This window comes from Gymnogyps californianus, chromosome 1, assembly GCF_018139145.2.
Source record: "Gymnogyps californianus isolate 813 chromosome 1, ASM1813914v2, whole genome shotgun sequence".
NCBI classification, from domain to species: Eukaryota; Metazoa; Chordata; class Aves; order Accipitriformes; family Cathartidae; genus Gymnogyps; species Gymnogyps californianus.
In genome coordinates, this window is record NC_059471.1 from 100,598,437 (window position 1) to 100,623,183 (window position 24,747).

General features: G+C 36.4%; 1 protein-coding gene across 2 annotated transcripts in view; it reads right to left on the minus strand.

The window, feature by feature from the left end:
* Window positions 1-403: 403 nt before the first annotated feature.
* TTC3 (tetratricopeptide repeat domain 3) overlaps window positions 404-24,747 on the minus strand; it is a 65,774-nt gene continuing 41,430 nt past the window's right edge. For both annotated transcript variants that reach the window (XM_050915187.1, XM_050915188.1), the window contains 20 exons: window positions 22,199-22,513; window positions 21,109-21,372; window positions 20,619-20,665; window positions 18,879-18,935; window positions 17,394-17,470; window positions 16,481-16,633; window positions 15,198-16,107; window positions 13,195-13,260; window positions 12,325-12,474; window positions 10,930-11,069; window positions 9,479-9,547; window positions 8,658-8,754; window positions 7,558-7,658; window positions 6,824-6,917; window positions 6,122-6,220; window positions 3,583-4,004; window positions 3,008-3,128; window positions 2,628-2,855; window positions 2,339-2,428; window positions 404-1,700 (listed from right to left, as the gene is read on the minus strand). In XM_050915187.1, the coding sequence (XP_050771144.1) occupies window positions 1,590-1,700; window positions 2,339-2,428; window positions 2,628-2,855; window positions 3,008-3,128; window positions 3,583-4,004; window positions 6,122-6,220; window positions 6,824-6,917; window positions 7,558-7,658; window positions 8,658-8,754; window positions 9,479-9,547; window positions 10,930-11,069; window positions 12,325-12,474; window positions 13,195-13,260; window positions 15,198-16,107; window positions 16,481-16,633; window positions 17,394-17,470; window positions 18,879-18,935; window positions 20,619-20,665; window positions 21,109-21,372; window positions 22,199-22,513 (3,611 nt within the window). In that variant the 3' untranslated portion in view covers window positions 404-1,589. The remainder of the gene's footprint in view (window positions 1,701-2,338; window positions 2,429-2,627; window positions 2,856-3,007; window positions 3,129-3,582; window positions 4,005-6,121; window positions 6,221-6,823; window positions 6,918-7,557; window positions 7,659-8,657; window positions 8,755-9,478; window positions 9,548-10,929; window positions 11,070-12,324; window positions 12,475-13,194; window positions 13,261-15,197; window positions 16,108-16,480; window positions 16,634-17,393; window positions 17,471-18,878; window positions 18,936-20,618; window positions 20,666-21,108; window positions 21,373-22,198; window positions 22,514-24,747) is intronic.

Sequence of the window (24,747 nt, forward strand, 5' to 3'; positions counted from 1 at the left end):
ATTTGGGAATGCAGGGTCCTGTCTGTGCTGTGGGTATAGGAAAAATAAGACTGGCTGATAAGGAGCAAGTATATGTCAGTACAATCCAGTGCTAAGACCAGGCCAGCTTACCCTCACTACCTCAAGGCAGGCTATCTGTTTGGAGAACACTGTCCAATACGGCATGTGTGGGACTGCTTTGCCACTGCTTAGCAGGTCAAGGATACCTCTGCTCTGGAAAAGTGTCCTGAGTGCCAAGGACTTAGGCTGCTTTTGTGACAAGCTAAGATGATATATATCTATCCCCACCCCAACAAAATAACGGAAGCTGAAACGGATGCAAGCAGCACAGTACCTCATTCTTCAGGCAGCATATAGTAGATTACTCACCAATAATTCAGACTTAGCAAAAATATTACACAAAAACCCACATCAGCTGCAGTAGTAATTTTATTTTTGATCCAAGTGCCAATTAATATACTGATTAATCGCAGAATAGTTTAAAACTTCATCTGGAGGATACACACTCACTTGGGGGAACAAATGATCCCTAGAATTAGCTAACTTAATCTCATATAATCAATTTAATACTGCTTGTATCTAAACAACAGTCACACTCTATTTTCAGAGTGGTTAAGCTGTACGCTCTCTAGTCCTGGTGTTTTGGCTGAGACGGGTTTTACAGTGATGAAGGTACTCTGGCAAGCTCAGACTTCTAAAGCAGCAGGATAACCATTCTTTCAGCTGTTCATATTCTGTACCTCACGCTGTTGATGAACAGTCACGCACAGAATACAGATGTAGCGTTGCTTTGTCAAAAATAAAAATCCTGTAATTCTGATTTAAACAAATCAGCTCTTCAATGATGAGGGAAGTTCAAACCATGTTTCAAGATTAAAGGATTGAGCCACAGTATTCCAACTCAGTGATATACAAACAGAAAGAATCACATGAATACTTAAAAATTCTTGCTTCAAAATATTACTAAAAGTCATTAAACAATTTGAATTATTAGCTATGGATTTATGCAGAGAAAGGAGCTGCAATTGTATGAACTGCATTCATAATGATCACAACGAGCCTGATTCGAATCCTGCAGTTAAATTGTAATTGTTTATGCTGGAGGAAGGTAGCGTCTTGGCCGCGCCAAATTCTGCTAGTCTGTCATTCGGGTCACCTACTTGTTTGGTATTAGAATTTATTTTCAGTGTGGTGTAAGCTCTAGAAGGAAAGCCCCCTCTTTACAGGAATTACGCACCATCCTTTGAGAAAAGTAGATACAGTAGTTTCAATGTCCCTTAGCCAAAAAACCTGCCAGTTTTGTGTGCTGCTGGCCTCTGAACTACATCGGCTTCACACATTTAGGCAGGAACCAGGAAAAGCGCTGGATCTTGGTGTACGCTAACTTGATTCTGCAGGTGCCGCGGCAGTACCAGCGTCTTACAGCTTAATGCTAAGTGTTAAATACTGAATCAGTCCGAGTTCTACTGTCATTTTCAATAAAACCAGGGTTCTGTCTCTTTCTAGGCTTCATGTTTCTCTTCCTTATCTCGGTGGTTATTCTGCAGCCACTTCGCGTCTTACTGTGATGTGTTCAAATAAAACAAGGCTTAGGCATATTTGTTCCATGCAGGAAGCTCAGGAAAGTCTTCAGGTAACAGAGCATGAACGCGGCAGATAGGGCAGGTGCTTGAATGTTGCTTAAGCCACGTCCTAATGCACTGCAAGAACAGGAAGACATTGAGGAAACAGTCTGGTATAAAGAGTTCAGCTTAACTATGTTAATAATTGTCACTAATAGGTAAGCACTTGTCCAACGTGTTCTATGTTACTAAAATTTGCAGTTAGAAAACCTGTCTCCAGTTCTGACGCTGTGCTGATCAATTTACGTTTGCACCTATTCTGCGATAACAAATCGGCAGTAAACAAACAAGGTGATGGGAAAAAGTCACGGACAGAAATACCAAGTTATTCTAACATAATCCTGACTTTCTTACTACATGAAGTTATACATGCAACTGCTGCTATCAGGCGGCAAATGCAGGGTATATAGTGATAGCCCATTCTCTGAGTATGCAGCAAACAAATCTGAGACTTGACTACCTAATTTATTCTCTGAATAAGAAGCTTAAATTCACTCTGATGAATTATTTTACTTAAAAATCTAAAACTGGAAACTTTGACACAGTAAGACCGTACATATAGCAAGTCTTGGTGTACAAAGTATGTAAAAGAAAACTGCACTGTTCTTTAAGCACGGGGGCGGGGGGGAGGGTTGCTTTTAGAAAGTGGAACTACGGCATAACCAGACAGACTTCATAAACATTTGCATCTGAGTGATAAGAACAAAAATCCTTACTTCTCTGTGAAAACGATGCCCACATTCTAGTTCACACGAGTCTCCACTTAGCTCATCGTGACATATTGTGCAAGGATCGTCACTGGAGGCCTATACATAAAATGTTAAGTTATTTGAAAGCTAGCAACAATTACCCAGCAAATTCTATTAAGTTAACGATGTTACTAATTGTAACCAAGTATATTTAAGCTTTTGTACAGAAAATGAACAAGTCAATTTTTTCTTCCAGCAATACTTTGATTATTTCACGGCAATCACTTCACATTCCTTGGAACAGTGGAGAACTTACTGTATAGTCCAGTTTTTTCCACTTAGATTTAGGTGCTGCTCCAGCATTTCCCCAGGGCTGGAGATTTGGCCGAGATGGATTTTTACTCGAGGCGTTTTTATGCGCAGCTTTTGCCTTGGGTGGGCTGGGTACGTTTTCTTCTGCAGGTACTTCCTGACTCCGAGTTCCAGTCTGTACTGGGGCAGCAGAGGATGCCGACTTCACAGGTCTCCCTGTTGAAGCTGGTGCCTAGACAGGTATTGGAAAAGAATGTGGAGCACGTTCGTATTTCAGACCTTGACAGCAAAGGAAAGTCTGCATCCTTTTCTGGACTGTGCTGCGCTGTTTCCTCTGTCAGAGATGCGCAGCGGAAAAGGCAGCAACTACATACAGCACAGTACCTTATTTTGCTGGTCCAGAATGAGTTCTGTCACTCTGCTTAGAATTTCATCGAAGCTCAAACCTGACAACGTATTCCCGTTTCTTCTTTGTACGTCTTTTATGAAGCTAGTGAAGTCTGAACTGAAGGGACAAAAAAGACAATTACTGATTGGCAATACTATGGATGTTATCAGCAGAGTCACAGTGTTAGAGAACACTGTAGCTTCCATGTTTGATTCTCAGCAGTAGAGCCTGTAAAAGGTACTAACTTCTCAAATGAACTGTAGCAAGTACCTGCTTCCAATACCTCTCAATAACTAGGATCTACCTTAATCGTAAAAACACTGAAACAATAACATAATAATGCTTCTGTTTGTTAGTGGTTCTAATTGGGGAAAAAACCAAAACACATGAGCCAACACCACAGGTCTATTCCCTTGAGGAACGTCTCACTGAATGGGAGGGGAACAACTAATATTCCTGTTCTCGTGAAACAGAAGCCATCTACTAAGAAATCAATTCTTTTTGTACTTTATCCCTGGACGTTCAGAACTTCTGTTACTCAACGTAACATTACGCTCATTAAAACAAATACCTGCTATAGTTTGGGAATATACTCTGTAGATGCGCAATAATAATTTCAAATGCTTTTGGAAGCCTTTTGTTGTTTGGAAGTCCGGAAGGCCGCAGTTGTATAGCCGAGTCATCTTGGTGGTTCTGGTTTGGCTGGACATTCTGAGTATTACTTCCAGAAATCCCTGACGGGCAAGGTGCCGAAACTTTATCAGAATATGATCCTTCCAGAGGTTTGGAGTGTGTTTTCCCTGATCCGCCACTTGCAGAACAAGCTTTAGAATTTGCATATGCTGGCTTAACTCCAGCCTGTGTATTAAATGAAGCATGTGTTGGACCTTGATCTTCAGAACTTGAAAATGCAGGAAGTAAATTAGGATGTGCAGATGCAGAGGAATACATGACAATGGCTGGATCACTGACCGGAGGTCTGCCTTGTTTTGTCTAGGAAATAAACAGGTTTCACAGGAAAAACAGTGATTACGGTAAATTGAGCAGAACTCCCGAGCATTTGCAGCACAAACTATGACACACTTGGTCATGCTAAGGAACTGGAAGGTCACATCAGTTTATCTAACTTGCTTTACCTAGGTGAAAATACTGCACAAAGGTGCTCTTTAAAAGGTACTACATACAGACAACCTGTCTGAAACAGGATTAAATAGGACAGCACGTATGCAAACTGTTCCTTTAACTTATTCTTGCTTTGCTCAAGAATGCATGGCTCTTGTACAGCTGTAAGTTGTACAGAAGTATAGCTTGAAGGTGGTGCTAGAAACAGAACTGCTTTAAATAAGTGCCATCAATTTGAAAATACAAAATTCACTGCTTTTAACGGATTATACAATCTATATATAATCCAGTGTAATTTTTTTTAAACAGAAACACGTCAGCTATAGTCATCATCTTGAAAAACTTGGAGCTGACATGATCCAGGAAGACTTCTTTTTCCACTAACGACTCTCTTCCATAAATGGAAAGAACTCCTTAAAATAAGTTTAGTTGTTTGACCCTGTGACTGCTATTTGTTTCAGAACTTGACTGCTCTAGGAAGGTTGCTTTCTAACACACAGAACTCAAATTCTATATTTCTTCATAGTCAAACCTGCTGGTTCTTGTTCTGTGTTCTTTAGTTTACCACCTTTCTGAAGTGATATTTCACCTTCTCTGTAAAGGTGTTCAATTAATTAACAGAATTAAACAGAGAGAAAAAGGGTTTTCATCAAGTCTTTTTCATTTGGACTCGGTATTTGCCTATTCAAGTCCTCTCAAAGCTGAAAGAATTACAGCGCGCTCTTCTAAAAGGTTACTCCTGTATTAGTGCAGTAAAAATAGATACCAAATGCAGAACAAGAGGCTCAAAAGTTGCTCTTTCCCAACCTGTAAATTGATGGTAACCTAAGGATGGTAACTAAGTTGTCTATGTATTCTTAAGAGTTCTGTGCCAATAAGTGGAAAGGAGATACCTAGAAATAAGTGGAGAAGAAAAGGTATGCAGGAGAGCATAAGTGTAACTCTTACTTGTATAAGTGCAGAAAAACTGTAGTAACAATCATAAATATACAGTATTAGAACAGAGCCTTGAATCTAAATTATACCAAAAACAAACAAAAGAAAAAACCATGACTTTCTGCAGAGAATATATATAAAAAAGTTGTGTGGCATCTTCAATGAATTCAGAGATTTCATATGTGCGTGCACTATGAATGCGCTTTACTTAATGAGTCAGTTCTCTCCCCTGTTTTGAGAGATGACTGAACCCTTTTTTCCTTACTGCAAACTGACCCAGGTCCAGTGGTTTCTGAATGCTATTTGTCTTCAGGACTGGGCATCAGCTCTGCGCCCTGGTTTCAGTTTTACCATCAGTGAATGGCAGCACGTAGGTTGGTTGCACCGCTGCTGCAGCTAGCTTGGCTGTCAGCATTTTATCACCGTCACGTGTCTCCCCACCACCGTGCTGATGAACAGTTCAAGGAGTACTGACTTCCACTGACTTTGTCCTTGCACCAGGAACAATCGCAGGGTTCGGAAGTAACTGACGTGATTTGAGCAAAGCATTTGTGGAACTGTTGGCCCATGAGAAAATGTTTTTAAATGGTATTTATCTGGGATGTAGTCATTACAGATGCATTTCCATAAATGGCTATACTCCCATCTAGTTCATAACAGATATGACTGGAAGTTGATTTTGGTATTCGTAATCAGTTACGCATGTTGGTGTAATGGGGCCTTGTCCCTATGGATTTTGGTGCTACAGGGAAGTCACGATATGTAAAAATATTAGTCCCAGTTCAGACAGGACATGAAGCATTTTAAAGTTAACTTTAAACAGCTTAAGCCCGTCAAAGGACTTGAGAATGTGCTTCTCACTGGACTTTATCATGCTAATCTGCAGTCACCTTTTCCTTTTGAACATTACCTGGACGTATGGAGAGCCAGATTACTTTGTATTCAAGGCTATACATTCAAGTTCTTGACGTACATGTCCTAAAACGGATAGCCATGCCGATGTAAAACTAAAGAACTTCTTAACAAACTGCTATCAAATGTAAGATACATACTAAGACACTGGGAGGAGAAGGAAGATCCACAGTTTCCATTTTAGCGAGGCAGTTCCGTACACCATTTTTCACCATCTGAATTTTTTCTTCATACTCAGCCTGCAGAAGGAAAACAAATTATCCTCCACATCAGCATTAACTAAAGCTCGCTCTTTATTTAAAATGGCATTAACACAACGACTTTTTTGCAAAACACCAAAGAGACCAGGCCTTTCAAATGGAGACGTAAGGCTACCATTTGCTATAGTAACATAAATCTGTATTTAAGTACTTGCACTGATGCTTGAAAGGGTTTGGGAAACCCTTTCTAGTTCTTAAAACTCAGCCTAGACATTTTACATCTTAACTTTTCAGAGAGTTTTCTGTTGTTTTTAAAGAAGCTCCATGGATTTCTGAAGTTCAAAAAATACAAAAGAACCAAGAGACTAGACTTGTTAATGTGGGATCCAATTCTGAAGCAAGTGTATAGAGGACAGATTTTTGCCTTTATAAAATTGAAGATACTCATTGTAACTTAACTATACTTAAATAATCTGGACTTAAAACTGTATCTTTCTTTTGTAATTAAAAAAACACAGTTGAGTATTTGGAGGACAAGCTACTGGTGTTTTAAAAAAGGAATGCGAAACTATTTAAGGTATTTATTCTTTTTAATTTCCAAAGTTCAACTTAAAGCTTGTTAAGAGAAATTAAAAGGTTTACCTCTACTTTTTCCAGTTGTTTCTTTACATTTGAAATAAATATTTCCCAGGAATCAATCTGTGACTTCAACTTAGGTGCTGCTGAAGCTGAGCTGCTGAAGTATTCAAGATTTTCAGTTAAACTCCAACATTCCCATTATTTTTGTTTTAGTACAACAGTTCCTTCCCCTACCAACTAAATCACAGTTAAAGACTTCAAGCAATTCTAAGTTAAGATCAGTTAAATTACTGGTACTTAGATCCTATCCAATCTTAGAAGTTGCCTCCTCAAATATAAAGTAGTATTTTGCGGCAACATAAGGACAGGGAAAGGGAACATGGCCTAAGTTTTAAAAAAGGTAACACCAAGGGCTAAATTAGTTCCTTGTAAGGAAGAAAACAATGTTGTTGCATGTCCAGCAATTTTGTTTGCACTCTTTTCTATTTACATTGCAGCCCTTTCCCAGTGATACTGTGCAGGAATAACTGGAGTGTTCCCAGTAGCCTGATCTTCTCCGGCTAAGCAAGAAGCTTGCTCCTGCTTAAGTATCACACATCTTGGTAATTTAAGACTAAGACAAAATTCAGCTGCAGGAAAGCTGCATTTAAGTATTATGTTTCTACGCACCTTTCAGGCTAGCATCCTTTTGTGAGCAAAACTGACTTGTCTAGTTAAATAATTGTGATTAAACATTCAGTAGCTACTTGTATTTAACAACTAGTAGTACTGAAATTTCTGTTGTAATCTCTCCATACCTGCTCAATGACTTCAGCATCTTGAGATTAGCTTCTGCATTGGCAGCTATGCCATTTAGCTTGCATACTTTAGCTTCCTTCCAGTTTTTGAGTACCGATATCTGTAACAAAACGTAACTGTGTAAAAAAAAAACAACCAAACCTGCAGTAAAAGCACCACTGTAGTACAAGGAATAAAACCCCAAAATAGATTTTAATAAGCATCTGAAACAATAGTTTGATGATACAGATTACAACACGCACACAGAGTTCCTACAGTGAGGAATTTCAAGTGGAATTAACAGCCCTCGCAGGCCTTCGGGAGGATAAAAAGGCAACATTCCCTTCAACTGATAGTAGAAAGCTCCATAAATGTTCCATTTGCAACTTACCTATATATATATATATATATAAAAATATATATATATATACACACATACACACACACACACTTCAAGTGATTAAGGCAGCCTTTTAAATACTGCATGGTTAAAGACTAATGTGGACCAACAATCTAATCTTTTTATAAAAATCCTACTGCAGATAAGACAGCCTTCAAGCCCTTCTTAAGAAGGGAGAATTGTTCATGATATTCAAAGCATTTCCAGTGTAAAACATACTGTTTTAGAAAAAAAACTCGACATTTATCATTACTCTCCTCCTTCCAGTGAAACACACATCAGTTGTTGCATTCTCATTCTACCTGATAAAGTAGTAGCTATATATTCACTAACCATGACTTACTTTTAACAAGGAGTTTTTTATGTTCCTATGGTTAATTCTTGCTAATGGAATCTATTCATAACAAGGATAAGTATGAAACTCAATTACTAGTTGAATTTTGTTTGGGGCACTACTATATGCCCCGAATTCTGTGCACTTCTAATAGTGGTCAATAAGAATAATGTGCCTTGATGATCTGCAAAGTTTTGTAGGATAACATCATGAACAGCACTTGTCAATATTTGATTAACACTTTTGAAATACGCTTATGAAAAGTTTTAGATGCTATTTAAAAAGTGAATCGTTAGATAAGACTTCACCAGTCATATTCCCCTCCTACTGTCAGCGCAAATGAACCAAGCTCTAGCAAAAGTGTTTTAAGATTTTTTTGTTTGTACCTCTGCTTTAACAGCTCTTTTCACACACTCCTGGCAGTCATCTTGACTCTTTTTTATACGCTCTTCCAATTTTGCTTTCTCATTAGCAAGTTTATTACTGTAAAATAAAAAGAAGTTAAATATTTGAGTAACATTTACCATAGAGTAGTATTTAAAATTTATGGGATTTTAGGGGTTTTCTACAGCTATTCTCTCTTCTTTGGAACCACACATCTCCATTTACATTGTACAGTCTGTGCCTTCAGGTATAGTATCATGCTCGTGTAGCCATACTGCTGGCTCCACAGACATGACCTTGAGATTTCTTAACCACATTTCACTGTGCAACCTAAAAAGCTTATAGGCATTTGACTACTGCAGTCATGCAAGTGTTATTGTTCTGAGCCTGATCACATATATAAAGAACGTATCTATAAATGAAACCTTGACTTTATACTATGTGCAAATGAGTAGCTTTTAGAAAATGTTTAGATAACCTTATGTACATTTAGGACTATAAGCGTGTGAAGATCCAAAGCTACATACAACAGTTCAGTATGTCTGTACCACACCCAACTTCTAACATGTGTTCTAAAACACAATATCATATAATCAAGGGAAATGTATGAGAGTATGTTGAAAAGCCAGATTTTTATTATTCTAAATATCTAAAAGAAAATAATATTTACTTATGATAAGTAAAAGTAAACTAACTTAGAATAAGAGATAAAGGTTAAAGTGCTTATTTTTTCTAAGCCTTTACCCAGAGTGAAGCAGACAACTCCAATAACGACAAGTCAGCAGAAAAATGTAAATATTGCTGGGAGGTACAACAGTTTTACCTGGTCTCGAGACATGTATTTAAATATACATTATACTGCTTTTCCTTCTCATCAATGGTCTTCAAATACCTAGAGTAATCAAACATTTATTAAGCTTATTCTGAAAAACATTCATTAGCAAATACATAATGTTCCTCTATAACGACAGTGACAACCTGTATGTTTTCTATGCTGTTTAATACCATAAGTGCATTTAAAGGTATTCCTAATTAAGCAGTAACTAGTACAAAAGCAGGCTGATGATTTTTCAAGAGAGATTTGGCCCAAACTACTTAGACTAAAGATAATACAACAGCATTCAAGGACAGAAGTCTTCTCAGGTCTGTAAACTGAGAGAGAACATCAAAAATACAGTAGGAATTGTCAAATCTCATCAGAAAAGTTATTGCTAAGTCAGTTTCATCGATTATCTAGAAGCTATTTTAAATGTTTACCTGTAACTTACAAAAAAATCAAAATACGAAAGCAGACATATACATATTTCAGCCTATTACTGTGATAAAACATCTAGCTGGTTACACAGCCAATTATGAGGTTACTTAAAGATTTCTAAAGTCTTTAGAATGTTTTGGGAAAAGCTACTGATAATACTTCATCAAATGACACACGATTTATTTTTCAGTACGTCAGTGACGTGATCTCATGGATGCTTGTTGACTATGGTAGAAGTTGACTGAAGTTGTTTCTTGCTCCTCCATAGCCAGGAGAGCTCATTGCCAGGGGAACAGCTGCGTTTGCTGCACACGGGGTCATGATGAGATTTACACATTGATATTATTAATTCAAGGTCCATGGAAAGCCCTGCAGACTTCTGTTTTAGGGTGAAGGATAGGTAAAAAACCACCACAACAGATACGTGCAGTTATGTGGTTCTTGTAGTTTTACTTGAATCTGAGAAATCAGTGTCAGGACTAGAAAAGAAGGAAACATGCATCCTTGGATGACCCTCAGATAGGCTATGTGGCAGAAGAGACAAAGCCTGGAAGAATAATAGATGCAGACCAGAGTTCAGTTGGGTTGACTGTACAATAGAAGAAGGAAGAATGAAAATGGAAATGAAAACTTAAAAGCTCATCATAATGCAGTAGAGGAGCACGCTGAGAAAACAATGGTAAGTCATGAAGGAGAAAAGTGAAAAAGCAGTGCAGATCTAAAGGATTCTGGAAAACCTGGGAAGATCTTAAATAGTGAAGGAGTAGTATTTGTTAATTAGGTTAAATAACATTGTATGTAGATCCTATTAACAGCAGCTCTAATCCAAGAACTGTATTTAACTCATTTCAGAATGACATAATCAGAGCAACAAGTCTGAGTTTTCATTTTGCATACATCATGGAATCAGTAGATACTGAAACTTATCATAGTCTGTCAGAAATAACTGTACTTACTGCTGCTTTAAAACAAAATCAAGCAAAGGGAAAATAGTGTAAATCTGCATTTAAAATTAGTACCTATCATTGGTATCTGTATGCTTTTTAGCTGTGTTCCTTAGTGCTTTTAAGTTCTCTTGATTTTCTTTTTTCTCCTGTTGCCATTTTTTCACTTGTATTTCTAAGTCTTGATGAAACCAATCCAGTTCATTCTTTGATACCTAAAAGCAGAAAATAAGAAAACATTATTTCTGAAACTATTTTATTCAAATGCAAGTTAGAGCAGATTGCTGACACCTATGATCAAAAGCTAAGCCAGTGAAAATTACAGTAACAGAATTTTACTAGTGTTTAATTTACTGTTAGTTCAGGTGTTTAGCAGGGGCAACATACTCATAAATGCTTTCCTGCAATGATCTGCACACCTCATTTATATGGCTTCAGAATACTCGCAACCCTGTTTTGCAGTCAGCTAAAAGAAGAAACCACAGTGTCACGTACAAATACATACTGAAATCCAACTCAAAATTCAGCTCAAAATCAGTACTGATAGTGTTGTATCAGTACTAACAACTGGGAAGTTACAATTCATAACAGAGCAAGACAGCAGTGAATCTTATGGCTGCCATAACTGCTTAAAAAAACGAGGTAGCATCAATGCATCAGTGGGAAATAAAAAAAAATATTTTAAAAGAAGTGCCTACAATGCCCACGGACGAGTTCAGCCACCCTGCATACAGCCATGCTTTCAGCTCTAAACTTTTTGAGCTCACATTTTTACGAACTATTCATACAGAAAAAACAGATGTGAGACTCCATCATTCCCTATATGAATGTTTGCCAGGCTACTCACAGCCAATGGTAAAGCTAGGACGCAGGAGCTCCCAAACTGCAGTATGTGAGTTTACTCCAACACATCATTGAAAGGAAAAATATATTGAACTGAGATTGAATGACAGGCCCCATCTTACTAAAGATTAAAGACAGGGCATGGGGAGAGATGGCTTTGGTTTCACCTGAATTATTTTTTTTAAATGGAAAAATTCCTTTTCATGTAGACAAATGGGTAGCCTGTAGCATCTACAGCTTTAACTACAAAATTAAGCCAGTCAAAGTGCTAATAGGCTGATAGTGTTGTTTGGGGACTACTCCTCTTGCTCCCAGACATTGTCAAGGAAATAAAGCCTGTTAGCAAACCCAACAAATCAAGATGAAAGAGTCAGTCAGCAGTGTAGTGCTTTTCTGTTCTCGGGTTGAACCAAAACCAATACCTATCCACTAGATGGAAGCAACCAATATCCTATGTGTTTAAGTGTGTTCGAAGGAAGATGACACACAAAGATTGTGAGGTTTGCTGAGTTAGACTTCACAGCAATGAGGACTACCAGTCAAGTTTCAAAAATACTGTTGATCAATTACAACCAATCTTGTGAGTCACTGCAGTTTGTCCCACTGTTGCATGGATAAAAACATTACCTCAGTCTCTTCAACACTTTTCTTTAAGAGCTCTTTTAAAGCACCGATTTCCTCCGAGCTTCGGCTTTGTAACTGTTCATATTTTTCCTGTGCTTCTTTAAGTTGTTCTTTTAATACCTGATGCTCTTTTTCCATACGTAGAATATCTCCCTGAAAATAAATCAGTTATAAAAAACAATCTAATATCTGTTACCACAGGGCAGCAAACATTCATGATGTCTAAAAGGAACAGTCTGCTGTCAGTTGAGATTTAAAATCTTGAGTGTGGTTAGGGTGCGGGTTTTTTTTGTTTGTTGGTTGGGGGGGGGGGGGGGGGGGGGGAAGGGACAGTGTTTAAGAGAAAGTTGTATACGAGTTTCAATCCAGCTCAAGAAATGAACATTCATGTCTGACCATGAATGGAATATGATTAGTTCGAAGGCCACATATTCTCACTTTTATCTCCTGGTACAGACATAAGACTGCCATTAACATCAGTCCGAGTTGTCTGTATGCCCGAATGGAATATTTAAATCAAACCTCAAGATTTTTGGAGAGGAAATACTAAATTTCCCTAAAACATACCTCAACATCTGAATAGCTACAGAACAAAGCTCCAAAACCTGCTTGTTGTGGGCCTATGTGAAGTTTCCAAGAAGAACATCAGAGAATACAGGCCAATATGAAGCAGGGGGGGAGAACCCCCCCCAAAAAAAAAAAGGCACCAAACCACAAACCACACACACACACACAACACCAAACAAACCAAAATAAAAAATGTCTGTTAAAACATGTCATTTTCAGAGAACCTTTATCTTTTCACTACTAAATTTTTGGGCATTCCTTTAACCTTCTTCATAAGAAATACAAACAAATATGCAGGTAACTTACTTGTTGCATTTCAAATGGATGAAAAGGCAAGGTATTAGTTTCCCTATCAGCTACTTCATGATTTACCTAGAATACAAAGAATGCTTAGTTGATTAAAAAGCTTTCCAGTTTATACATGCAACTAGTAGGTCAGCTCTGTTTTGGAGCGTTTGTGCCTGACCTACAATTTTACAAATCCAACTACATTATGAAGTAGGTCTATCTACAATGTAAAAAGAAATTAGGCAAGTGTTTCTGAAATGGACTTCAATCTATAATGAAAGCACTTTTTTTGTCGTGATCTCTTCCTAGTTTAATTGACCATGAAGCATTTATATTGAGAACAGTTCTCTGAGTCTTTAAACACAGCTGTGCTCTAAATGTCTGAAAACTTAAGGCTTGCAAAAACAGTGTCTGACAGCTCACTGAGGAGCTGTGTTTTGTGGCTCCTCCTAAACTCAAGACCTACTACGTAAGTGCCTCTACTTAGAAGGGACTAGACTCAAGGACCTTCACAGTCCCTGCTTGTTTTCCTCTAATACCACCCATCAAGGACTTACTGAAAGAACTGAAGTTTAAAATCTAATCACGTGACATATTAAAGATCCAGTTTATGATGTTACTGTTCTAACAGGCTATTAAAAAAATCAGTCAGATAATGTTAAATGCCTTGCTGTACCATACTTTTGCAAACAGAAACATACCTGTTGCTTAGTGATCTTTTGATCTCTGCTAACCAGAATTCACTAAATTGAAAACTGTTGCCTCTTCTGTAATCTCTTTGTTGCATGTGTTCAAGAACCAAACAGAAATCCCATTTTAAAAGCCCAGTCAGCCAAGTGATGAAATTCATCTGCCAAGACTGATGGGAAACTAACTTTCAGCAACTGCTCAGGAAAGATTTGAAGTGAAGAAAAGTTTTGTACACATAATGACTTTGAAAAAAAAACATTTTCCTAATTTAGAAAGCAATAACAAAGAGATGACTATTTATCTTACAGCTATAAACAGCTATTCCTGCCTTAACGACAAGAAACAAATGAAGATGAGGAACTCCTCCCCAGCAGTCCCTCCAGCATGTCGGATAATCTCTCATAAATGGATGCGTGAAACTGCCATATCCATAACTCTGAAAACCCCGCACCTTAGTCCAAAATGTTTTCTGTAACAAATGTGGATGTGACCACTGTCTCCCTCTGTTACTTGAAGTGTGTTTTCATGAGTGGTGTATGCTGATCTAACTCTGGGGTACCATTAAAGAGCGAATACTCCAGCCCCTCTTCTGTTCAGCTGCGTGCTCTGCCCCCTTCCTGGTGTTCAGCAATGCTTTCTCTGCCTGCAGGACAAAACTTTCAGGTTTTTTTACTTCAGGAGGGAAAAGGAAACGTGAGGGAGTTTGCCCCCAGAACTCACCCTACAGCTGGGCCACCGCTGTAAGACCACGAGGGAAGCATCAGCCAGCAATTGTTAGAATGTACAAACTATCTAAATCCTCAAATATTGTGAAAGTTAAAACAAATCACTGAAGTAATTACAAAAAGAAAAATGATGACACAGAAGGACTTTCCTTAACCTCTAAGGCGAAGTTTAAAGTGATGTGCACCAGTTCCCTCCTTTAATCCTGGGACAAAAGATGTGTGAAAATTTCAGGCAGAACAAAATTCAGTGACCATCTCTTTAAAGAATTACAAATGAAAAACAAGAGTAGTGGTAGAAAGTGTCAGCAACTTGAACTGCAAGTTCTAAGGAAGATCCCAGTCTGATAAACACCTCAGTATCTTCCAACTCATGGCCTTTTTTCAGGAGATAAGTACTAGAGAATGCTAAATACTACTTTTAAGATCCCTTACATTTGGGTGGCTGGAAATAGTACTTGAGTATTTGCTCTTGAAACTCTATACAACATTTGACCCTTTGGGAAGTCACAAAGAAATCATTCAAAAAGGAGTTGCACTTTACAGTGTTCAACACTGTCATATATCACTTAAAAGCTTTCAAATAACTGTTCCATTTTAATTTATTACCTGAACAGCTATCATCCTTGTATGAGGATTGCTTTTCATTAGAGGTATACCTCTGCTTTCTTTTTCCGTCTTAATAACCTGTATACCACATTCAGCTTCATTTGTACTATTTGCAACAGCAAAATCGTCTTCATAAAATCTGTTATCTGAGTTCTCCAGTTGGCACTGAGGGTCTTCATACGTTTGTATTTCAGTTGGTATAAAACTGGTGAAGACGTATTTTCTGTCTGAAATTGCTGATTCGTCATTATCCTGATGAGCTACATGATCAGCATAAATATAACTAGGTTGCTCGGCAACATTTGACATGAGAGGCATTTGAGAAGGCACTGGCAATATTCTTTCATATTGATAACCCCAGGAAGTCTGAGGCAAAAATATACTAGGATTTTTAGAATCAAAGCACTTTACTAAAATGTCTGAAAACGATGACTCATTTTCTATAGTATCAATATTCTGACTACGCAAAGAATGCCCCGATTTACATGAAGTAGGAAAAGACCAGGGCAAATATTGTGGAGTCTCATAATTTGCTACTGTTAAGTCAGTAGATGTTGGTATATGGGGTTGCTTAGGATAAGACAGTGGTTTGAATTCCTTAGCAGCTGGATTTAACTGTAGCTTGTTCTGGGAAGAATTTTCTTGCACATCACAGACTATATAATTTTCTTCTTCATTATCTCCAGTCTCATTTCTGTTTGCATTTTCTTTAATAAGAACTGCGTGCTTTCTTAAGCCAATAAGATTATCCACCATAATGAAACGAAGGGATTTCAGAAGAAAAGATTTCAGACCACCTTCATCTTCTACAATCTTTCGAGCTTCTTCAGGGAAATGTTCATATTCCCCAACTAGTAATTTATTATTAATTTCCATAGGGCCATGTTCTTCCAAGATTTGAGAGAAATATCTTAAAAAAGAAAAAAAAAAAAAAAGAGTTGTCATTATTAATCAAAGTTTTTTCAGGTAATTCTAAAATCTTATTTCACACGTTATATTTTCACAATAACACTTAAAAGCAAAGAACCTCTAGAACTACCAAAGAACAATCATTTGGAAGATGGTGTTCTAGCCAAGAATAAAAATTTTCCGTAATACTCTTGCTTGTCCACATCTTACTAAAAACATGCAACTATTTCAAAGCATTAGTACATACCTTTATTTACATACCTACATATACCAGACCACCAGGACTCAAATTCTGGACTTAATACAATACGTTATAAAAATTACGAAGTAATAATAAACCCTTTAAACGGCTAAGCACAGAAATGTATACATACTCATATAAGCTCTCACAGGTTTGATCTGGGTTATTATCCAAGAGTCTTTGATAACTGTTACTATTTGAAATGTCACAGAGAGCTTCAAATTCCTCTAGTTGCCCCCGAAGATATTCTGGGATTACAAATGGTTCATAAGAATTCGTAAAATCTCTGTAGCATAATTGAAAAAGAGAGAGAAGAAAGAAATAAATAGTGCATATGAACAATAATTCTTGTCTCTGAAAATAATTGTATTTTTCACATATACTGCAACCAGTATACCATATGGTAACTACGTAGTGCTAAAAATATACCCCAATAGCAAACTTTTTTCTAACAAGCAGAATAAACATTATCCCCAAAATACTTCACTGCTAAACTTATTAGCTGACTTGCCACTAGCTAATTATAATAAGGCCTAGCTCTTGCTAGCAGCTTTCACATCTATAAGCAAGAGCAAAACCAAGCTCAGAATACAAGAGTTTGACTCCTGATTAACACACAAATTCTGAGCAATGCACTACAGATTACCTCAATTCAACATCACAACCTGCTTCATATGGCGTGGATGGCAAAGTTTAGTTGTGACTGATGGAGTACGTACAAATGTATCAACTAATTTCTTGCTACATTAAAATGGAACACAAAGCAAGTAAGATCTTAGTGGAAAGAATAGCTTTTGGCCTGGAAGATGTATTGGGCTGCAGCCTGGCAACCATTTGCTTACTTCCTACATTGTTAAGATCTTTAAAATTCTAATACCCCTTACACCTGTCCTGGAAGCAGAGAAGTAATGGCTTTATACAAGCTCATATCAAAAACACTTAGATGTTAACACAGACTTGGTGTTTCTAAGACACTGTCTTCTCCGGTACCTGCAAAGCACTTTGGAGTTTGGGCAATAAAAGCAAAGATACATGATGGTACTTACAAAGTGTTTTCTTCTATAAATATCTTATCTTCTTCTCGTGGTGCTGTGCTAACTCCACTGGATAATACTAAAATAGACTAATTAAAAACAGGTTATTATTTTTTAATCTCACAAAAGTATATGCAAAATGATCCACTACAAAGACTATGAGTAACTTCTCTACACTGAATCCTGTTCTGTAACTTTATCGTGTTCAGAGGCTATATTATGAACTGCAAAACTTTTAAGTACGATTATCAGTACTAAGCCATAGCAAGAAAGTTCTTAATTTAAAATTATTAATTTCTTCTTCAGCACTTATTTTGGAAAAAGAAACTGGAATATTCAGCCCCACCTCCCTCTTTTTTTACCAATTTCATCAAAATCCTAGATGTGCCTGATTTTTCTTTGAGTTTGGATTAAAAAACAATCAACACTACAGCTTCATTTTGTTAAGACTTTTGTATAACTTCTTTCCACTGGGCTGCACATCAACTGACTTTCTAGGAATCTCTTTCTTTACATTTGAGAGCCTTCAAGCTTTAATAATTTTACTACAAGTAAGTCTGAGTGGATAACTCAGTGGATAACTAGTTCCATATGGTTTTAATATGACACTTGTTATTCTTATGTTCACCAATACAAATGTTTTAGTTGTCTTTTAATTTTTATTATCTAATAACTTTAGAAATACATAGACTTGTATAAATGCATCTAAGTCAGAAAAAGAAAAACCTGGCTCATGAGAATACGAAAAATCTTAAGTTTACTCCTGAAATTCTAGTAAAATTATAAAAACGTGGGGGCATGGAGGAAACAAAAGATTGTATCTGAAGCTTTCAATAAAGCAAAATCCTAGAAAAGCAGGAGAAAAGACAGTACAAGTTTCAGGTAGAATATTATTTTCCTAGCAAAAATCTATAAAACACTGAACAACTAATAACATTTTTCTGAGCAATAAATGGAACACTTGCATCTTCAGTCACTGATCTGCCCATAAAAATTATCAGAAAAGACAGTTAAAGACATAATTTCAGATCTATTTCATGAGGTGTAAGGACGCATTTTTCTTTCTCAAAATGACTGGTAAAGTGTCCTTCTCCAAATTTGCTATTTGTCAATGCAAAACAAAACGGAGCATAAAGTATTGATTACATAGTGCAGTCAGTGTACTGTATTCACCTTTTCCCATATGGTAAATTAAGATCAAAACAGTCATTCAGAATTAAGACAGTGGATAGACTGAAGGTATTGGTACCCAGTCAGAGCCAAAGTTATTAATAAATAAGATTTTTTTCAAGTTTAGAAATACCTTTTATACTGACACATTCCTATTTTAACAAAACAAAACTGTATTAATTGAGTCTTAACAGCATTATTCTACTTCAGGAAAAACTACTTCAAGAATGAGTCTCCACCAGGTATTTAGGAAAACAGCCTCTATACATCTGAATGCCAGCAATTCTAAGAAAACTATTTGTAGTAAGCAGCTAAAAAGTTACTGACCCTCGAGTCTTTTGAGTTCTTCTTCCTGTTTTTGTTTTTAACTTTGATACCATTAGTCTGAAACAGAAAAAATAAAGTCACTGTTTTTTTCATTAGAATAAAATTATGGTGCATTTCCAAAAGCAGTATGTAAGTTTTAAAAAGTTTCATATTAAAATTCTCATTCTGGTTTGACTAGCAAGATTTACAAGGTGAAGTATGCAATCTTCTCCCTCTCCACTCCATCCCCAGGTGGAAAACACAAAAAGAAACAGAGCTTTGCAAGACTTTATCCATTTTGTTCCCTTTCATCTTTTTCCTCTTTAAATGCATAGAACACTGATTTTTAAAAACAGAATATTCTATCATTTTAGTATTTCAGATGCTTACTCATTACTTATATCTGAAATTGCACATTTAAAGAGCTGTCACATCCCACACAACACAGTTTCATGCAGGGAACAAGAAGCAAACCGAACTGTCAAATGTTCTGGTCACTTCAATTTTCTAAGATATGCAAAGATGAAGCAACAAAAATGCATCTTCACTTTTTAATAGGACTGTGATTACAGATTAACATAACTCTACTAACAGTAACTTACTAACAGTCTATTTTAGGATACAAGTAACATTGAAATAGAAGTAGTTTTATTGTAATGGCTTTCATTTCATTCTTGGATTTCCAATTCATTAAATGAAAAAGCAAAGAATTCCACATTTTATTAAGATGCCTATTAATTCACTAACTCTAAAGATTTATTCTGTATCAAAAGTATATCTTGGATTTGTACAGATAAATTTATCTGCAGGCTAGAATAATTTTAAATGAGAGTGCCTCAAATACATAATTAACCAAAATACATAATATACTTCTACCAATTAGAATGGATTTTAATTAAGCTACTAATCAAAAAGTGATTCAGAATGATGTACACTTTAAGACTTATGGGTTGAATCTGAAAAGCATCTATAAATTATAATGAACAAATGCAAAATATGTCTAACTCACCAAATTTACTTCACTTATTAGTGGAACAAACATCAAATTCCTAGCCTTACAATTTAATGACATCTGAAGGTAAAGTTGAGTTACATTACCTTCCCAGTTGTTGCTTCAGACTGTAAAATATACAGTACAACTAGTGTCCAAAATTACGCAGATTCAAGTTAAGCACACTCAAGGAAGAATCACGCTTCAAGTTCAGTTGTTGTGGTAAATATGCAGATATGGCAGTTACTAAGAGTCTCTGTTTGTAAATTGGGCACTTTTTTTTTTTTTAAATTCCCCAATGATACTTTCACAGACACTTTTTTTAAAGTTAACACCAAACTGCTGTTATCAAATAATACGTAAATGCTATTGCCATGCACCTTATTTGCCTTATGTTCCCTATCCAAAGGAGGTGATACAGCACATCAGTGTACTCTCCTCCGCTTTCACTACAACTTCCTCATCTGCATCCTTGAAATGCTCATAATCTAAAAGGTATCTTGTTGGTTTGTGCTTTAACTAAAGAGAAAACCCAACAAGTATTTTACTGATGGAAGTGTAGGAAAAATGGTACACAGTCTTCAAATGCTTTAAGAAGCGGGGGGAGGGGTGTGGATAAAACAAAAGAGTAAATCTCCAATCAGCTCTGAAGGATGATGATGTAAAATAAACCAAGAGATGCACGTCTCTATTAATTTTTGCATATTTTTAAAACACCAAACACATACTTGTTTCTGAGCTTATACCAAATAGACATTAAGTTCACTTACCGGTATATTTTCATTTCCCTGCTTCTTTAATATAATTGTAGGGTCATCTATTGAAAGGATAACAAAGTCACGTTCACAAATGGAAATATTACTATTTCATGTAACTTATAATTGTAAGCTACAAAATTATAGTAATAATTATTATAATCCTTTATCAAATACCACCAAAGCATCTCAAAGACTGTAGCTGCAGAATCTTTATGCTTAAACTGAAAGATAAATACTTCTTTTGGTTGGACATCATATATGCATAAAGGTAAACTCACATGCTAGTTGTGGCACATGAAACAAAACAGCAGAATGTAACCTGAAAAAGGGTGGCTTGCCTTTTGAGGCCATATTGCCTTTTAAGCACTGAACACAGAAGATCCCATATAATGAGGCAGTTAGTAGTTTGCTGAGGCTTTGGCCTTTTACAGAGCCCATTAAACGTGGTGTAAAAACAGACAAAACACAATGCTTTTAAGAATGATGACCTTTGCATACTTACCCATTTTATCAAAGAATTCATCTAAAGCTTGATGAAGAAGTGGAAAATTTTCTCTGTTGTCTTCTAACAGCCATATAAAACAACGGGTTTTCTCTAGGGGTGGTTTTAAGAAATAATCACGAATTTCTTTGTCTTCAGAACTAGTTGTCACATAGTCAAATTTACTACCATACTTCTCATTCCAGAGTGTGGTTAAAATAGAAAGGTCAAGCTCTTTTAAAAATTGTCCATATTGAAGGAGAAAGTTCTTTGTAGCTGTCAGACCTAAAAGAGGTGAAAAACCCCAACATTTCATTCAGGCTTCAGAGTTTTAGTGCTTACAGTGTGATATTCCTCTTCAAAGAGGAACAGTTTGTTCTAGAAATTAAATATACAGTAGCTGAAACAGATTATGTAAAACTTTTTGTATCTTGAAAATGCAAACAAAAATGATAAATGGAGTTTATATAAATTTTACTCTTAGTCAACACCAAATTATTATTTGTATAATAAATCTATATAAATTCCTTAAAGGACATGGACACAACAGAATAGAATTAAGAACCCAAATCTTATCCAAGGTTTTGGCATCTTATGTCCATTTTGCCTGCAAAACAAACTTCTACCTTCATCCAATTATAAATTCAATAGCAAACGACATAGCAAGGCAACACTACCAAAGAGCACCAAGTTAAATTACTTCCAAGTTATACAGTCATCTAAACTTTTATGACAAAAACCCCACCATGATTTACTTTCCAGAAGCAAATTACTTATACAAATATTATCATTTAAGCCTATTCTGGAATTTAAAGACATTAAAAAAATAAACCTGTTCAATTTTCTGTTTCCTACATGGACGAAGCCCTGCCCACATTAGAATGCTTTACTTGCAGAGACAAGAGAGGTTGTTCCTGTGTTACCAATGGTCATACCTTCTTCTCCAGAAATCCTGGCTAAGGATCAAGTAAATGAAAAAGAGGAAAGCTTTACTTTACCATTTAAAGTTAAGAAAGCAAGACTGGAAAATAGGGAGGTTATCTTTTCATCTGTAAACTGAACAATTATGACAGGGTAAGGTCTTCTGCTATTACATAAACATATAGCCTACCCAAATTGTTAAGATGTTTCAGCCACTTGTGTACTTTGGGATCCACTTCGTCTAGCTCACTCAGCACATGGATAAACCCCCTTGTTTTCACTCTGTTTTTTTCCTGAATTAAGTAACTGATGAGCTGCTCCATCACTTCATGTGACATGCTACCAGTTTTGGAATATGACGTGTAATCCTCCTCACTGATTACAAACCATGAAAGTAATTCCTTTAATAGTTTGGAAGCATTGCGAACAGCTGTTTTTATTTGCTCAGCATTTCGATTGATATGCTGCAGGACTCGATCACCAGCATATAAATCCTGAACATAACCTACAATGGGATTTAAAAAAACAAACAAACAAAACAAGATTTCATGTCTGTTCATCATAATTAAAAACATCAACTTTAAAGTACAGAGGATTTGGACTAAGTGGTGTTTTTAATTATTTGCTTTATCACAACACTGAAAATTACAGAATACATAACTTTCCACATAAACTAGCCTTAGCATTATGAATTTGACACAATATTGTTTTAAATTTGGTTTACACAAAGAAACAATCTTTAGCACCTTAACTAGATTTCAGAAAGAAACAAAAAAAAATTACCTGCAGTAATAGTGGCTTCAAGCAATTGTCTATAGAGATTTATCTGTGGGGGCTGCATGCCAGCCCTCATTCAGAGACAGAACTCCCCCAAGCATCAGTTCTCAGAGCAAAGGCACACTTCTGAATGCCCGAGCATACATCTAGTAGCAAACCTTTGCCCTGACTCTGCCACTGGTTCTTTGTAGAACAAGAGTGAAAAAGATTACTGGCTCATATCAGCCTTCACCTTTCATTATTCTTCAAGACCACACATTTATAGAATGCCACTTTCAGAGCTTAACTGACAGTAACTATAGTGAAAAGATGTAGATCTGAGAAATTTTTTTAAAAACAAAGCACTACGTATTACACCTAGAGTAATTAAGCATTGTAACACAAACAGTTCCAAGCATACTAACAGATTCAATGAACTCTACAGTTATAAGCCATGCCTGAGTTTATCCTGCAGGAGTCTGCATTAAAAACCTCTGTATCTTACAAACGTGCATACAAACAAGTGCTCCTCTCACTTGCACTCCTCTCCAATTTACAAGCAGATCTGTTCTTACTCAAAGGTAGCTATGGCTGCTAATAAAACAAAAACCCCTTTTGTGATCCAGCTTTCCCCTGAAATTGGCCTCTCAACCTCTCGGACAGCTTGGGAGATTGCATTAGATGTTCTTTTGAAAGATTTCCTCATGAAATTTCCCCAAGCGAAAAAACAGGGTAATAGATAGCTTGTCTCCAACGACATGCAAGACTTCAGTTTTATTACAGAATTAACTCAGAACAAATTAAAAAGGTTAGCCAATACCAACGCACAGATTTTTGCAGAACTGTGTTAAAGTTGTTTCGTGTTGACATATTCCTGCATCAGTGTCCCAATTTTTACCCGCAGTACTGCAGGATGAGTGTTTTTGTCACATCAAAGGCATTTTCAGTTCTTAGAGGCTTTAGGAGCATTTGGGACAGTCAAGTCACGTACATGTGAGTGACCTGCAGTGGATCCAAGGACCAGAACTAAAGATAAGCCATACAAAAGGAGATAACCTAGACTTAAAAAAAAAAAAAAACCCCAAAAAAACAACACAAAGTCAACTGACCGTGATTCTAGAAAACCATGTGGAAGCAAAAATAGTAATCTACAATGCTAATGGAATGGACTGCTCTCAAATAAAATGGCTAAGAAAAAAAAACGAAAACCTAAAAAGATTAGCACCTGAGAGCGTTTTTTAGAGAAAGTGCCAGGATATGCCACTGAACAGGCAACAGGGTTCTGCAGAACTCTGAGTATGGCATGTATGGGATGAAAAAGTGCTCACAAAGTATTTAATAAGAAATTCTACAAGGAAATTAACGTGAGCACTATTTCAAAGTTAATAATACAGACAAAAATTAAAAAAAAAAAAACAAACCAAAACCACCCATTTTTGTTTGCACTGTAGCTTGCCCTAATATAAAATGCAGCAGAAGTTCACATCTCTGAAACACAGAACACTGCAGATCAACGTAACTGGAATACAAAAGTTGAAGCATTAACCAACTACATACTTATAGGTTAAAGTATTTTTTTATTTTCCCCAATCCTCTGAAATATACATTTCAAGTCACTGCAGTTTCTGCAGTTAGGATATCATTTGTTCTTTATCCAAGATGCAGTTATTTTTTTTCCTGTAGCAGTGTCCTAACTTGTTGGGCATAAAGCTTTTTCTGAAATCACTTTTAAATAGATTAACTTGGAATTTGAGCCTTTGCCCTCTTCAGGCTGCTTCTTCATGAACCAATGAAGCAAGAATAAAGGTTTTCTACAAGGAACTCAACCATACACTAACATCTTACAGTTACTTAAGAAATTAAAAACAGAACTGAAATAAAAGTAATCTTAAGTAAAACTGCAAGTCTCTAAGGGGGGGATTATGTTCAATATTAGTATTCTGCTGTAATTTCACTTAGGACATTCAGAATGCTATTTATGCT